The sequence below is a fragment of the Anser anser genome (genome assembly GCF_964211835.1).
Source record: "Anser anser genome assembly, chromosome: Z".
Classification (NCBI taxonomy): Eukaryota; Metazoa; Chordata; class Aves; order Anseriformes; family Anatidae; genus Anser; species Anser anser.
In genome coordinates, this window is record NC_139723.1 from 12,242,401 (window position 1) to 12,259,848 (window position 17,448).

At 39.8% G+C, this 17,448-nt stretch overlaps 1 protein-coding gene across 5 annotated transcripts in view; it reads right to left on the reverse strand.

The window, feature by feature from the left end:
- The window catches only part of SVEP1 (sushi, von Willebrand factor type A, EGF and pentraxin domain containing 1), a 127,778-nt gene that overhangs the window by 42,024 nt on the left and 68,306 nt on the right, over positions 1-17,448 (reverse strand). For all 5 annotated transcript variants that reach the window (XM_083815952.1, XM_083815954.1, XM_083815953.1 and 2 more), the window contains 15 exons: positions 17,069-17,302; positions 16,371-16,532; positions 15,502-15,663; positions 14,506-14,667; positions 13,823-13,917; positions 12,544-12,640; positions 11,732-11,845; positions 10,754-10,867; positions 9,635-9,836; positions 7,916-8,073; positions 6,563-6,764; positions 5,757-5,932; positions 4,509-4,633; positions 752-875; positions 46-216 (listed from right to left, as the gene is read on the reverse strand). In XM_083815952.1, coding sequence (XP_083672078.1) covers positions 46-216; positions 752-875; positions 4,509-4,633; positions 5,757-5,932; positions 6,563-6,764; positions 7,916-8,073; positions 9,635-9,836; positions 10,754-10,867; positions 11,732-11,845; positions 12,544-12,640; positions 13,823-13,917; positions 14,506-14,667; positions 15,502-15,663; positions 16,371-16,532; positions 17,069-17,302 — 2,298 coding nt within the window. The remainder of the gene's footprint in view (positions 1-45; positions 217-751; positions 876-4,508; positions 4,634-5,756; positions 5,933-6,562; positions 6,765-7,915; positions 8,074-9,634; positions 9,837-10,753; positions 10,868-11,731; positions 11,846-12,543; positions 12,641-13,822; positions 13,918-14,505; positions 14,668-15,501; positions 15,664-16,370; positions 16,533-17,068; positions 17,303-17,448) is intronic.

Here is a 17,448-nt window from a genome sequence, read left to right on the forward strand (position 1 = left end):
GAAATTCATGTTTCCTAACCCTGCCAGCCCACTGAAACAACTCACTTTCACAGCGTGGAAAAGGCCGTGTCCACTGTCCCATGTTAAGGCAGTGTTGAACAGAGTTTCCCACTATCTGGAAGCCTGGGTCACAGGAAAGGCTTACTTTTGACCCTGGCTTTAAATCAGATGAAGAGGCACGCAGATGTGGTATGGATCCTTGCAAAGATGGACAGTCTGTGGACAAAACACAGGCATACAGTAAGAGATGCAGCTATGTGCTGAAAGGAATACATTTGTTAATTGACTGTTGATCTTGTATAAATTTATCCAGGAGGAAATTTGGGGAATTGTTATGCTAAGCTACATCCTACTTGGACGTAACCTTTCAAAAAGTTTTGGAATCATCAAAATACAACATCAGGAAAGGAATTGGTAGGAAAAAAGGTGAGGAGGCAGCAGGTACTTTAATACTGTCCAATTATTTTTATAAGAAAAGACAAGAAAAACTTCCTTCTGACCGAACAACATCTTCACTCTTCCCCTATCTCAGTTCAGGAAATAATAAATCTCTGTCAGAGATTCCAATGAACTTTTGTTACAAAACCCTGGAATTTGAGGAATGAAGGACTGAATGTTCCAACTGTTAAGTTATCAAAATAATTTATTCAAGGTTAGTAGGGCAAAGGCTGCAAGCTAGCATATTTAACTTCAAGAAATAGTCTTACAAGATTGTTCAGATGAAAGGGGTTCTAGTAAATAAAGTTCTAACCAGCACAAAAGATACTCTTGTAATCTATCTTCACTCTTCCAACAACTCCTGGAAGGAAATCTGGCCAGGCTAGTATATTTCCTTTTTGGAGATCTTCTGGACAGGACGTAGCCAGAGATTTTACCTATGGATTTAAAACAGATGGTTAGGCGCTGATTAAAGAACATGTAGGAAAAGACTGTTAAAAAGAAATACCCTCCATGTCTGCATGCAACATGTGAACAAATTATTGAATGAGTAATGTTCTTCCCTCCTAGCACAAGAGGCCTTTGATTGAACTAATTGTAATTCTCTACTTATAAGCCAGCTAGCTGGGGACAGGAATGTATGGAGGTAATAACTAATGGAATACTTGTCATACAAGCCAAGTATAAAACATGACTCTTGAAATACAACTGAGATTGTTAGTGTGAAAAAAAAGAAACGTTTTTATGTCACAGAAGAAGGTACATATAAGGATGCAACCTGAAGAGGAAACTTGATGTTTTAACAATTGTTAAAAAGGAGGCCATCTACGTTTATGTTCAGGGAGGCTTCTGCTATGTAGAAGCATTTTAAAACTTCTTATGAAAGTCCAGGGTTTTGAATTCACTGCATTACCTTTGCTCATTGTACCTCCAGGGGTAAAAAGGAAACATAGTCCCAGAGGGTAACCAGGATTAAGGTGTATTAGTGAGAAAGGAATATTTTCTTCAGCACCATGAAAAAAAGGAAGAGCAAAGAGGAACAACCCAGTGGCCTGGGTGCATCTCACTACAGCTTATCCATGAATACATGTAGTGTAGCTTCAGAGCACAGCTAGCTGGTTAAAACCCATGCGTGCCCAGTTCCTGATGAACAGCTGGGAAACTGCCTTTCTCAGTAGCCTAATTGGCTTCTGTCCAGTCTCCGCTGGATGAAATGAACTACCAAAAGCAGTGTACTATACTGCCTTTGTGAGAAGGTAAGGTATACCATGAGCCTCAGACTGAGTTATTCTCACATCACTCCTCTCCTGAACTCCAGTCAGGCTGATCAGGGTCTAAAGACAACTTAGCTGAAGAAGAGAGTTATGTGCTCTGTTTATACAGAGGCTATTTCAAGGATCTCACATCAACAGTCTGTGGTGATAGAAACAGTTACAACCAGGAGCTGCAAACAATCTGTGAGGAATTTGCAGGGAAAATTTTCCAGTGTGGGTCAGGCAGGTAAGGAAACTGTCTCTTCAAAGCTCTATAGAAGAGAATGTAGAGCTGGAAGGGACCTCACAGTTCATTAGGACAAGAGGGAATCGCCTCAAGTTGCACCAGGGGAGGTTCAGGTTGGAAATTAGGAGACATTTCTTCTCAGAAAGAGCAGTCAGGCATTGGAATGGGTTGCCCAGGGAGGTGGTGGAGTTATCATCCCTGGGGGTGTTTAAGGGAAGGCTGGATGTGGTGCTTAGAGACATAGTTTAGTGGGTGGTATTGGTGGTAGGGGATGGTTGGACCAGATGGTCTTGGAGGTCTTTTCCAACCTAATGTTTCTATGGTTTTATTCTAGGTTTCCATGATTAAAGACAATTCATATTTCTACTGCTGTCTACTCACCAATGAAACAACCAGTCTGTAGGTTTAGCTACAGAAAATAAATGGGCAAGTGGGTGAGCAATTAAAGTATACAAAGATCTTAATGAATGGACTTAGCCTTCCTGTTATTCACTGCACAACATATTCCCTCACCCCACTTTCCTTTACGGCCAAGAACAGGAAGGTAAGACTTAATGAGTAGTTCTAGCTGGCTAGTACAAAACTGATAATAGCAGAGATAATTATAGTGATTTAGTACTCCAGGTTTTAAAATGAATGAGGTAAAAACCTTACTGCAAGCTTACTTGGCTCAGTTCCCTGTCAGGTCACACACCTGTCTTTTCAGATAAACAAAAATACCACAAACGACAGGCAAGATTTTCTTCCTCACCATAGCTGTACTGCATTTTGAAGCAAACGGGAATTTTACCTAGCCTGTCAATAGCATTAAACAGAGGTGAACACCAAGAAAGACTCAGAAAATCCCACTTAAACTCTTCACAAGTGTGTCCTGTAAAATCGCATGTAAGTTCATTAGCTTCATAACTTCTGGTGCAAAAAACTCTAAAGATTTGGTTTGGCAATGCAACACATGATGACATCAAAGGCTAAGAGTAGTAGTAGTTGATTGCTAGGCAGTTATGAACCTAGCAGAAAGACAAAGTAGTAAATAAATGGACAAAGAAACAGAGAAGACATTTGGATGCTGTAAACAAAGATTTTGCTTTGCTTCTTTTCTATTTCCTGCTCTTTTCATTATTTATTATTGAGCCCCTTCCCCCATGAAATGCCCCTGACTTTGAACTTGGTCTTTGATATTCAAGTGTTACCAACAGATACATAATTTCTGACCTTCCAGACTGAAATACTAATGACCAGGAAGAGGTGATGGAGCACACTCTCATCAAGTTTGCAAAAATCAAACTAGTGGTGGTAGTCAGTATGTTCAACGGCAGAGATGAATTCGCAGGGGCCTCTACAGGTTGGAGGCGTGGGCCAACATGGACTATGTGAAATTGAACAAGAACAAATGGGAAAGACAAAAACCCTCTGAACGATACAAGTTGGGAAAAGCCTGGACAGCGAGCAGCTCTGTGGAAAAGGTCCTAGGCAGTCTGGCAGGCAGTGAGCTAAGCATGGAGCAGCTATGTGCCCTGGCAATAATGAGAACCAACAGCATAGTTGGCTGTGTGAACAGGATCACAGCCAGGAAGCAAGGGAGGGATTATTCCCTCTCCTCAGCACTTATTAGACAAGATCTGGAGTACTGAATCCCATTTTGGGCTCCACAGTACAAGGAAGACATTGACAAGCTGGTGCAAGTTCAGGGGAAGGCATCAAGAGTGCGATAAGCTGGAACATTTGAACTGTGAGAAGAGGCTGTGTGATGAAGGCTGCTTCAGCCTGGGACAGAGAAGGTTCTGGGGTACCTAACAGCAGCTCCTGGAGAGGTATGGGTGGTAATCAAGGAGACAGAATCACAGAATCATAGAATCATTTAGGCTGGGAGAGTGAAATAGTAGTCGTAAATTGAAGTGTGACATCCCAGGTGGATTTAAAGAAAAAATATTCACTCTGTGGATGATTGAGCACTGCGACTTGTCTCTCAGAAAGGTTGTGGGATCACCATCCTTGAAGACATCTTTTGTTCCACACTGTTTTTTTAATTCTGTGTAAGTTTAGTTCCAAACCTGTATTTTTGGTACCTGAGTAGAAGCAGTCTAATATTCAGTTCTACTGATCATTTGGACTTTTCCTGGGACAATGTAGCTAACAGGTTTTTCACGGTGTCTAATGCATTGACTGAAATCCTGATGCCTCCCCTCTGTAGATTTACCGTGCCTTTACACACAGCAGGATGAGGGAACTGAAACCAGTAAAACAGGCCCTGAGCTCATTTCATTGGGCCTCTCCCTTTCCTAATAAGATTACTAGTTTTTGTGTATGTCTTTTGTGTATTTCTCTTTCAAAGCCACTTAACACAGAAAGGCTCAGTCAAAATAGTAGGTTACTTCAGTGTTGATTTTACCATACCTACTCTTAAAGCTACTCATTGCACTAAGCACATTACACTAAGAGAGAGCTTCATCTGGTCCCCTCTGAATTCTGTGGGAACAGATGTTTGTCCAGTAAGCTAACTCTGAATGCCTTTTCAAATGTCCATCCTATGCTTAAGATTCCTCTGCTCAAACACTGAGGTAGGGACTTACCTGCTGTGGAGACAGGACATGGTCCCAAATATTGAGCTGGCTGATAGAACCCACAAAAGATTCAGCTGGGTTGAATCCTTCTCCTTTCTGATCTTGCTCTTGTCCCAGTACAAGTGCACCACCACCTAGAATCAGAGAGAATTGTAACAGTGTTAGGAAACACCACTTTACGGCTGCAATCCCCACAGGAAGATGAAACAACCAAACAAAACTTTTGTTGCCCTATGTTAATAAGACTATTATAGTATTGGTCTAAGAGACTGCTTCTAGCTCAGCATTCACTGTAACGTGTATTACAGGGCAACAGAAAATGCAATTTTGAGCAGGTGGGGCATATTTCACAGTGCTAGTTTGAACTTCCTGCTTTAAAGAAAGCTGAGGAAGTCAGGCAGAACAAATTTGATTCCAAACCCTCACACAGCTGATTACAGTCAGCATTCTGACATCCACACAAATTAAATTTTTCTCTCCTTGACCAACAATACAGATTATATGGATGTGTATTACATAAGTCACAGGAGTGTGTGGACCACGGGCAAAATGTAATTGAGCCTGCACACTTTTTTGGGTTATGTCTCTAAGATAACTCTAATGTGAAGTACAGGGACAAGCACAATGTGCACAGACTAAAATGCCTTTTTTTTCTTTTTTGATAAGGGAGTTTTAAAAAACTCTAAGTTTTGAATGTGGTGGTATGAAAACACTATTGAAAACAGTCTAACATCAGGCCTTTCACAGCTCTTTGATCCTGAAGATATTCCTTTTCATGTCTTCTGATATTACTGGGAAGACTGCTGACCACAATGAAAACAACGAAATAGCAAAAACCACCCTGTTAGAAAGACGTACAAACATAACTTTAAAAAGATGTCTGAGAGTAACGGGAAAAGGTTAATCTGATCAACTTTGAGAACACATTTTTAAGAGAAATGTCAGTTAACCTTCTTGTGTGAGAAACATATTCTCACCAAGCTATTCCGAAAACAGCTCAACACAGGCTCCTTTGTGGACTAAACTCTGAAAACCCCAATACAAGCTACCTACTACTTAACCCTAGAAATCCGTACTTGGCCTTCAGTAAGGCTGAGGGAACTGTCCTCATGAGCAAGAACAGTAAACAAGATCCCTGCCTAAATGTTGAAAACATCCTAAAAACACAAGAATAAACATTTATTTGGAGGTACAGAAAATTCTGCGATAAAAACAGAATAAAAGCAACAGATCTGGTGCAATATAAATAAATCATACCAGGAATTTTTAAGCCGACAGAGAGTCCAGTGCCTCCATCAGACAGCTTTCCATCAATGTACACTCTCCATGCCCCATCTGTGCATGTCCATGTGACTGCAATGTGATGCCAGTTACCATCATTCACTGCAGGACAGTCTGTGATCTTCTCTTTCCCATTTACGTAAAGAACCCAGCTGCATGGAAGGAAGTTGAAAGCAGACGCAATTGCATGAAGCAAATTGAAGAGCATGGCTAGTCCCACATGACTCAAAGAAATGTTATTTGCTAAACAAGATAACTTTGTCTTCATCACACAAGAAATCTCTCTTGAAATAATTGTGCTTTCTGAGAGAACTTGGAATTTACCACTATCACATGCAAAATAAAATGAAATGAAGTGATGTGTTCCTGTTCCAAAATGTGAAGACTCAAGTCACGGCTGCATAGTGGATTCCTAAAGTTGTCTCTTGAGTCAATCTCTGCTTTTGGCATCACGCTGCAAGTACCGTGAGTGCTAAGCTTCAATTTTATCCAATCATTGTTCCAATGTGTCATTTAAATATGATGTAAATGTAGTCCAGACAAAAATATTCTGCTTCTTAAACTTCACTGATTTCTTGCAATTACTCTTCTACTTGGCAACAAAGTAGGAGAAATCAAAACAATAGGGAAACTCCAGTTACATCCAGATTTTGGATGCAGGTTTTCCTATGCCAAGACAGGCAAAGCTGATATTCAGACTTTTGGCCTGTTTTTTTTTTTTTTTTTTTTTTAAATCAATTCAAGACATTTGTAAGCCACAGAAAAGCAGAATTGTGATTTACCCATTGTAGTCAGTCAGAAGAAATGCATTATCACTTCCGTTCTCCACTGCGTAAGAAATGGGAGTTCCATAGTTGGTGGTGTCAGTGGACTTCATCCAGAATGTACAGGTGATGTCACCAAGCGATGGGAAAACACCATCAAGAATGACATACCCGTAGATACCAGAGACTTCAAAATCAAGATTGAAACCAGAGGACTGTTCTGCAACAAAGACAAACAGCTTTCAGAGCTCCATTCCTGAAAACACAGAGACAGTATTGAATTGATTCTAACCAAATGTAATAAAATGAACACATCTACAAAAATTATTCCTTTTAAATTGGTCAGAACTAGAAAGAATGTACAGCAGTTTAGCATCAGCCAGCATACTGAGTTTTCCAAGGCTAAACAGAACAAAGGATTTGAAGAAACACAACTGAAAATGAAGCTGATAATCTAAAAAAGAATAAACATGAACCCTGCACAGCACTGGATATGCTTTTCAGCCATCTGCCAATGAACTGACATATCCATCTGCCATCCAGCAACCCAAAGGGGTGATCAGCTGGTGCCACTTCACCCACAGGAGTCAATATAAATAAAAAAACACAACAAGATTTCTATTGTTTTGAACCGAAATACTGATACAGAACAACAATTCTGTGCTGCTCACAGTCAATGCAGAGTGGCATGTGTTATCAGAATACTACATGAAAATATACCATCTGGAGCTCTCCTGAAAGCTGGGTGCTATTTAAACTCAAACATAGGATGTTGTCTAAAAGACCTGTATTGTCCTCTACTGTCTCTGTAAAACCAACACAGTTCCTCAACTTCTGTTTAAAAAGTCACCAACTAGTGTAACAGTACAATTTTAATTGTTTGACTCAAAGACAAATGGAGTTGAGCCTTGTGGTTGTGTAGTGTAACTCCACCAATAACCAGGCGGAAATTGCACCAGGTGTTATCAATTTTGGCTGACTGTAGGGAACTTCTAAAACTGAGACTACCAGACCCTAATCTCTAGCTCTATGATGCAAAGTCCTACATAAAATACAAGAAACATAAAGAGCTCATTAACTAAAACACACAGAGCAAACACAAATTACATTTGACAGACCAACTGGGTTGCAAAATGGTAGACCTGGGCCTTAGAAAAGAGAAATTCATACAGATATGACTTAGCACACATGGTGTTACTTGTCTGCAATTACATTTATTAGCACTGCAGTCACACAGGTTCCACTCAGCCTTTCAGAGTCCCACCACCCTATCTGCTTTCTGGGAAAGCTGTATGAAATCAGTTCAGTCAGTGCAAATCTTGCCCAGAGACTTAGTCAAGCCACCTTTTTCTGACACTTGGTCCTGTGTACCTGTTTCACACCTGCTGCCTGTAAAGCCAGGGGGACATTTACAAACGTACGAGTTCAAGGCATCCACACAGGTGGCTTGGTTTAAGCAGGGACTGGAGTCACAGTCATTGATGTTCACTTCACAGTTTGGTCCTGTGTACCCTGTCACACACAGACACCTGTGGAGGAGAAGAAAAGCACACTTCAAATGTGCCTGCTGTAATTACAAGAAAATGTGGACGTGAGGCCAGGTCTGCCAATGGGAATGGCATATATTGAAAAATCAGCAGAAGAGATATTGCAGAATTAACAGTTTTGTTTTAGTTGTTCCCTTTAAGTATGTTAGTATGCTATAAGCAGATTGGACTGCACCAATTTAGCTCTTAATAGGGACAATACAATATTTAAATACAGTGTCTGCATTTCTTCATATGAAATTGGGAGATGCAGTCATTGAATTCCTATGAGTGAAGCATGCCTTCTAGAGTCCATAGAATTATAGGTCAGAGGCATTTGACTTTGCAGGCACAGAACTACTTACACTGAGGGAAAACCAGGATATCTGAAAGGCACCAAACATTCTGGGACTTCAGGGAGGGAAAGACTTGTTAAACCCAGACAGCAACAGCTGTCTCTACAGGGATCCAGGATGTGACATTCTTATTGGTATTCATAACTTCTGATCTAAGTTCAGATACCCAAAAGCATACAGAAGTATTTGGAAGATTCTATCAGCGTTAATGTGTTAGTATTTTCACCTCTTTATTCCTAGCATGTATATCTCTCCCTGTCATTCAGGCTCCAGAAAAGTAGTATTACCAGATAACATAACCTGTCACTACCTATTCTAGTGGAAAGAAAGACAAGTGAGGTTTGGGAAAGTGGATTTTTTTGGGGAATAACAATATTCACACCTGTTCTGGTTCTGGCTGAAACAGAGTTAATTTTCTTCCTAGTAGCTGGTATTGTGCTGTGTTTTGGACTTAGGATGAGAACCATGCTGATAGCACGCTGAGGTTTAGTTGTTGCAGAGCAGTGCAACTACAGAGCCAAGAGCTTTCCAGCTTCTCGTGCTGTCCCACCAGTGAGGAGGCTGGGTGTGCACAAAGGAGCCTGGAGGGCACACATCCAGGACAGCTGGACCCAGGGATGTCCCTCAGCATGTGGCATCATGTGGGACAATAAAACTGGGGAGAAAGAAGGAGGAAGCACAGGATGTTCACGGTTATGGTTTTTGTCTTCCCAAGAAACCTTCATGTGGGATGAAGCCCTCCTTTCCTGGAACTGGCTGAACATCTGCCTGTCAACAGGAAGCAGTGAATGGACTCCTTACATTGCTTTGTTTGCTCCTGCAGCTTTTGCTTTACCTATCAAATTGTCTTTATCTTAAGCCATGAGTCTTTGCACTTCTTCCTTTCTTATTTTCTTCTCTATCCCACTGAGGGAAAGTGAGCAAGCAGTTGCAGTGGGCTTAGCTGCTGCTCAGGGTTAAATCACAATGAACCTTTCACACTCTACCATATTACTATCCCAACATGCTTATACATCGAACCGCCTATTTTCTTTGCTGCCTTCCTTGGAATTAAAGGGTAGGGATGCTAGGATTTATTTGTTTCCCTTTTAAAATCTCCTTTTAGTTGATCAAACTGCCAAATCCCTTGCTGAAATCTAAGAAGTCCAAAACACCACGACAGATCTGACTTTCCACACTGACGATCATGTCAATCATCTGTTTTTCACCTGAAGCTGTTGATACCATCTCTGCACGTAGCCCCATTCCTACAGGGTCTGCTGAGACACTCATCGATGTTTCTTTCACACAAGACACCAGTAAAACCTGGGAGGCACTTGCAGTAGAAACTGCCAACTCGATCTTCACAAATAGCTCTGTTAAGACACGGGTTTGAAAGGCATTCATTGACCTCGGTTTCACAGTGAGCACCTGAGAAGAAAAGAACAAAGTAATAGCTCCACTTTGATTTAACCTGAGAAAGATCACTGACCCCTCCCTGGTTTCTAAGGACTGCTGCCTGTTTTCTGGGAAACAGCAGACACCACAGTAGCTACCAGGATTGGGTTTTACTCCATTAACTGAGGTAAAGCAGGCATAGAAGGGTTACAGGAAGCATCTTTGCATTTGTACACATTAACATTAATGTTGGGAATGTGAATGGATATTGCCCACTGTATGAGTAATTTGTGCTGAATAAGGAAATCATCATAGTAATTATTCTGATCAACTAATGAAAAACTACTACAAAAAACATTAAGCTGGAACCATAGCTCTCATGAGAGACATGAAAGCCTGACACACATGAATTAGAGATTTCTAGTGTAAAAAAGGCTTCATGTTGCAAGCACATAAGAATGAAGATACTACATGTGATTTTATAGTGGAGTTCTTTGGCAACATGACAATCAACAAATATATCTGGTTGTTACAGAAATCTATGAAAGCAGTAGAACATGGGGATTAGAAGTAGTTTTAATATAGACCATTTAGTCCACTGTTACAATAAAATGAAAGTTTTTAAAAATTAAATTAAAATTAACAATTCATACACTTTTAACAATTCATTCAAGCCATATAAATTGCATAATTATTTCCTCAACACCATACGGTAACTTAATGGCAAAATTTAGAATAGAAGACCAATCACCTAGTAGATCTTCTGAAACCACAGTGTTGCACTACAAGGACACTAAGAAATTACATGGACCTAGTGAAGCTAATACACCCAAATCAACAAACCATATACATAACATACAGCAATAAGGTTGAAATACTTTGGCCAGGGTAGGAAGATATTTCTGGGGGTCAGAAAGAGTGAAATCTGGCTGTCACAAAAAATGGTGTACCTGTGAACCCTTTTGCACAAGTGCAGTGGTAACCGTTCTTGTCATCAACACAGCGGGCTCCATTCAAGCATGGACTGGAGCTACATTCATTTATGTCTTCCTCACACAGGAGACCTTCAAACAGCAAGAGTGAAAAGGCATGATCAACACATAGTCAAGTTCTGCATGGTGCAGTGACTGAGTATGAAAGGCAGAGCTGCACTGTAGCTGTTGCATAATAAAAGGCTGCTGAGATCGGATGATAAACTCCATGTTTGACTGCACTGCTGCAAACATACGCAGAGATCATCTGCATTATATAGCTGCTGGGATGTGGAATATGGTAAGTCCGTGGTTTGTCTTTATGAAGTTTTAAAAACAATCAACAAGTGTCAATACATGTATAGACATAAACATAATGAAGTCAATTTCTGATGGAAAACACCAGGCCTTTTTAAAAAATCTGCTCACAAAATTATGTCCTCAACAGCTTACTTCAACATTCAGAAATATACTGTTTTGGTACTGTTTTGGCAAAGTACTTAAGCATGTCTGTTACCCCATATATTTCAACATCTACAACATGCATGCATGTGACAGTTAAGAAGACTACTGAAAGAGGTAAGAGAAAAAACTATTCACTAACTCATAGGGTTGCAGTAAAGCAACTCCATAAACGCTCTGTCTGATCAGGTCATATTCAGTATCATAAGCATTTTTCCTTTGAGTATTTACTAGTTCTGTAATCTTCATTCCCTTTTTTTCCAGAAAAGTAATGTCACAGAACAGAAGCACACATGCACACATGCTTACAGAGACCGTCCTTTTATTAAAAAAACTATTCACATACAGTGGAACTTTCCTCTAGCCTGTAGATCAGACGGCTTTCCTGTTAAAATTCCATGAATTTCAGTGAAATAAGTAACACAGCCCTTGTGTTTTGTTTTATCTACCTAGCACAAAAACAATGCCTTTCTGAAGAAGAAACAATAAAATTACCAGAATAGCCTGGTTTGCAATGGCAAACAAAGGTCCCAACGCCATCTTTACACAATCCATTGTTGTGACAAGGAGATGATTTACATTCATCCATTTCTGTTTCACATTTCAAGCCTAGAAGGCAAAATAAAGGGCTGAGAACACAGAAACAAAACATGGAATTGTTCAGAAACACAGAAGTCATGACTGCTTAATGTAGCAAAACAGGACTGATCAATTGAGTATGAAACCTAAAGAAAACTGGGATGTCTAGTAGTGTTTTAACACAGACCTGAAACTAAATGCTGTTAAAAAGGTATGAAGCGTATCAGACAACAGTCTGATCAGTTCCAGACGGTAGCACTTAATATTCTGTTGCAAATAACACAGACCAGTGACTTTTTGATAATAAGTTGTCTGTTTGTTTTGGAGCAACTATGAAACTGACAGGGAAGAGTACAGGAATATCTGGTGGAATTAGCTGTTTATAGTACAAATTTCCGGTTTTTGCTAATCATAAATATGACCAAGAAAAAGACTCTGAAATCCACAAAATGTTGTCCAATGCACTCTTGCTCAAGTCCATGGAACTTAACATAAACACCACTAAATAAAATCTCACTCAAAATCCCTTTTTGTCAAAAACTATATAATTCATCAAGAACACAAAGAGTTATTTCTTTTTTTTAATGGTTACGTATGGTAAATCTCTGATGGATATTCCAATTAGTTATGCTATACTCTTGCACAGAAATGTTCTGCTCCTTTATGTTTGATTGTGTTAAAGGCCTGGAGCCATGTTAGCTCCTGCACCTGCTTCTCAGATTCTTTACCTGTATATCCAAGAGGGCATATGCAAATATATCCAGTTCCCAACTGTTTGCATGTCCCATTGTTGCGGCACGGTTCCAGGAAACACTCATGAAACACCTGTCACAAGCAAGAATAACACAATTACAGTAAACGTGGAAATATCCATGGAACAAAATATTCTCACTTTAAACTGCACACTCTATAGTCACTTTGGAAGACTGGGAACAAAAATAGGGCTGGCATTAACTTCTAGAGCTTCCTCTTTGTCACCTCTGCACGCCAACCATTCTTATTTCTAGAGAAGAGCAGCAGCAGTATGAATTACTATTTTTAAATGACCTTTTAATTACCAACATATGACTGTTTCAGCTCTTCCCCTAGAGCTTTCTGAGCTATGATTGACAGGTAATGTTTTATACTATGTTGTGTTTTATATTAGAATTCTCTGCTTTGCATCCTTTTACACAGGCTAATCACCTCCTGCTACTGGCCATTATATGAACTGGTGTGGGACTTCACTGTATGGCATTATGCTTTCTCAGGTAGCAAACCCGAATGCAGTGAAGTCCTTGAGTAAATAGTCAACTACAGTCATGGGAGATCAGTCTGTCACCTGTCCATATGTTAAATAATGGTTCAGGTCAAACTTATCATCAACTTCGCTCCAGTAACACAGTATCTTAACTTTAGATTAGTACAAAGAAGCCTTGTCTCAGTTACAGACTGGTGGGGGAAGATGATATCAGTAATGCAGCATCTATGGCAAATATTGTAACTAGAGAAGTTTCTATCATGTGAGGACTTGCCCATACTCCAAGTAGGTACTCAGAGCAGAAGAGAACTCTGCTTGCCTCTTGCCAAGTGTATCTATATTGTAATAAGCAAAACAAAGGTTTTACAACTGGAACTTGGATGCCTGGTGGCATCTTCTGGAATCCACCAAGTGGAAGCCATCAAATGACTGAGCATGGTCAACCTGCTTTTTATGGATTGGCTGAGCCTCCTCCATAGAATTTATATGTCTTTTATAAGTATGACAAATATTTCATACATCAGGTGAAGAATTCAAGTCCACAATTTAAGATCGTCAATAGCTGATGCAGCCACTTTTACTCAACTAAACATCTATGATCGTGAAGAGAGTTTGAGGGTTCTCCTCATGACTATCACTGTCATCTGTACAGGAAATATCGTCAGCATTACAATTACATTTTAAAAAAACTTAGTCCTTTACTGCAGGCATAAGGCACTCATTTTCTTTCATTAGAGGTAATACTAGTAAACATATCTTGTCCTTGCCTGACTGCTGACTTTGTACTGCTTGCTGATATTTTCTGGAGAAGCTGGTATCATCATCACACTCTCCTCAGCAGCTGAGAAAGTAGAGCCAAAACCTAAAGAGGAAAAATACGAAAATGTTGTCAATAATACTGTATGGTGAGGTCCCTATTCTATGAGGGCATCACAATTACATTTTAACAACTCATCGAAAGAGATGCTGAAAAAAAGTGGATGCATGGGAATGAAAAACAGGATTTACAGTAACCACATAGGATTTTAAATATATATATGTGTTTGTACCCATATTTTATGTGTATTTATACATGCATACACAGACAAATAAATACTTTTTTGTGTATATATATACACTGTACACATACATACATAGTGTGTATATATAATATATATATACACATGTATGTATCCATGTGTATACATGGATATATATATATGTATACACACACAACATACTCTCTATATCTGTACACCGTTAATAAGCATTGGTACGTATCAGAGTTACTTGTTCCATTTAGCACAGAGACAACACCAGCAGGCAAAAGTAATAGTGAATGTCGCTGCTTGAAAGCAGAGTTCTACATTTGTTCTGAGAGTGAACAGGACGTTTTCTGTTAAGTTTAGTGCTGGCCACCCTTCAGAGGTTCCCTTTATTAACTTTCCTCAGGAGAGATAGTTCAGCTTACTTGAACAGTCTGTGATGGATCTGGCACCGATGATGGTTGTTGTTCCATAAAAGGGACAAGACAAGCAGTAGGACTTTCCTGGGTCTGGCTGATAGTAGTCTCTGGGACAAGGGTAGCAAGGTGTCAAACCTGTACGAGAGAACTCTCCTGCGGGACATGGTACTGCAAGAGCAAAAGGACATTTTTTTAGAGTGATTGCTTCTCCCACATTTTCTTTCCTCCCCTCACAGTTCCTTCATAGGCTTCAAGGAGTAGGGTGAAACCTACTGGTAATTCAAAACCCTAAAAGAAACTTATTTACCTGTGCTGTTAAGGGAAATGTGGTTCTCAAAGGACTACGAAAATATCTAGAAAGTATTTCTTTTTATTTTTTCTGCTGCTGTGGAGACAGCTTTCAAATGCAACTTCCTTTCTCTTTTCTCTCTCACACCTTGTTTGTTTTATTTTTCTTGAAGAAGGAATAAGGACAAGACAAGCCTTTTTTGTACCATTAATCCCTGCAGACTATTGCCTCTGTGGATCTTTCTGAAAAAAAAACTTTCCAAAGACAGCTGTGGACAATTTCTTCAAAAAATAAATGACACAAACTGTGTCAAAATATGGAAATTTTGTACAGAAACTGTGGAAACCATTCCTGAGGTAAGAGTGACGTATATCCTGTCATCCCCTTTCTCTTCTGTAAGGAAAAAGGTTTTATTTATTTTCATATAGTTAACTCTCACTGATTTCACTTTATTCATCTTTAGATAAGAATCCATCTTGGGAATTAGAAGGAGGGCAATTCAAACAAACAGGGTATCAGGAAACAGCCAGTGGTTTTGCTGGGAAATGATGTTGATCCACATTTGAACAAAAGCTGACCTAAATCTTAGGCAGATGAGTTGGATTACGTTAGCTCAAACAACATTTTTTTTTGTCTGAACTCAATGTTCAAACAACTTTTTTTTTTAATATATATTTTGTTTTAGAAATTTTACCGCCCCATTAGTTACACACCTCCACAAGCTGAAACATCTACAGCGCCTCTTTTTACTGTTGTTGTATCTTCTGGGCAAGAGATGCAGTTCCTGGATCCAAATGCTGCCTGATATGTGCCAAGTGGACATGTTTCACAGGTCTCAAGACCATTAGATGAATATGTTCCTTGCTTGCACTGAGCTGTAAAGCAGAAGAAATCACAAAGACTAAATGATGTCCAACAGGGAACATGGCTCCTAACCTTTGGAAATGATACTGAAATCACAATACACATCACAGACTTTTTATTTCTAGAGTTTCCTCTACTCTGAAGGGCTTCATGGATACAAAAAACAAACAAACAGAAATTGTGGTAAGTTACTCACTGTTAGTGTATTTGCGAATTACTAACCAACCACCTTCACACATGATTACAACTCAGTTACTCATTTTTAATGAGCAAAACTAACGTCAAAACAATAAATAGGTGACAAATCTCGTAACTTCTTTTTCAGAACAAGTTGGTTGCAAAGAGTTAGGAGTGCTGAGATGCTTAATGCCAGAGCATTGTAGTGTGGGATGCAAAAATTTCATCTTCAGTCACCATAGGATGAGGGGGCAGGCAAAAACAAGAATGGTACCATCTTAAGTACACTAGTCTATGTGAAATGGGCTCATACTTTCACAGAAAGGAGACAAAAATGAAACAAAACCTTAGAGGCCAGCTCTTCTTACATTTAAAACATCTGCCAGGGCATTCTGCATACCACATATGCTTTTTTTCATTACACATGCATCAATGGGCTATTAGGACTGCTTCTCATTTCACAGATTAATTTAATCCCAGCGCTCCTGTAATGAGGACCAGGCACTCAGAAGTGGCTGTCTGAAGAAGACAAAGTTCTCACCTTTGCATTCAGAGATGCTCCGGGAGTGCAGATACTCAGTATAGCTACCAGATGGACAACTTTTGCATTCCAGTTGCCCTTCCTCATCTTGATAGGATCCAGTCCAGCAGCTTTCACAGGCATGATGCTCCAGGGAGTAATAGGTACCCAAAGGGCAGTTGACTGTAATGTTGTAAACACAAGGTTCCCCTTAGAATGTACAATTATACATGTCTTGCCTCTGGAGTTCCCATTTAATCAAATCCTGTTTATATGAAATGTGATTCTGTTCCTCAATAGATAGGCTTGCATGGGGTGTCTGACTCGAGCATCGTAATGACTTCACTGTGTAACAGTGAAGAACAGAAACAGGATCCAATTCCCTATCTGAGCTACTCCTCATCCACAAGAGTAACAAGTAGGGTTAAAAGACTGCATATGAAGCACTGTTTTCCTGAGTATCACCAACTGTGTGGATATGCCTGATTTCCCCATGGGAGTGGAATCCTGGGTACAAAAGCATTCTTTTTCCACAAGTCTTGGTTAGAAACATAAACATCCTCTGGAAATCAAACTGTACAAAACATTTTTGCAGTTTATTGTTCTGGGAGATCACAAGCATTGGACTGTGTCAAACCATTACCTTCTCAAGTATCCTCTAAAACCTTGCTTTTGAAAAGCACTCTAAATACGTATAAGGAGCAAGTCCTCTGGCTTACCACACATTCTCCCCTTCAGCACAGAACCAGGCCGGCAGAAGAGAAAGGCCTTCTCTGTCTCCAGCGAGTTGCTGTCAGCTACAATGAGTTCGGACGCAAACTGAAAGGAATACATTGGTTCCTTATTGAGGGTCCTATTCAGCCTGTTTGTTATCGTCTCTAGAGTTTTAAGGAGACGTTGCTGGTTTTCCAGTTCCAGTGTATCATTCCTTTCATCAGGCAGTGGCACGCTAGCTGGGATTTAAACAGAGAACACAACAAGCACACAGATTTTACAGTCAGCACTTCCATTGTACTCTGAAGTGTATTACAAGTGCAGCACTCAAGCTTGCCAGTTCAAAGTGGAAAGCAGGCATGTACAAAATGAGGCTCTGAATGTC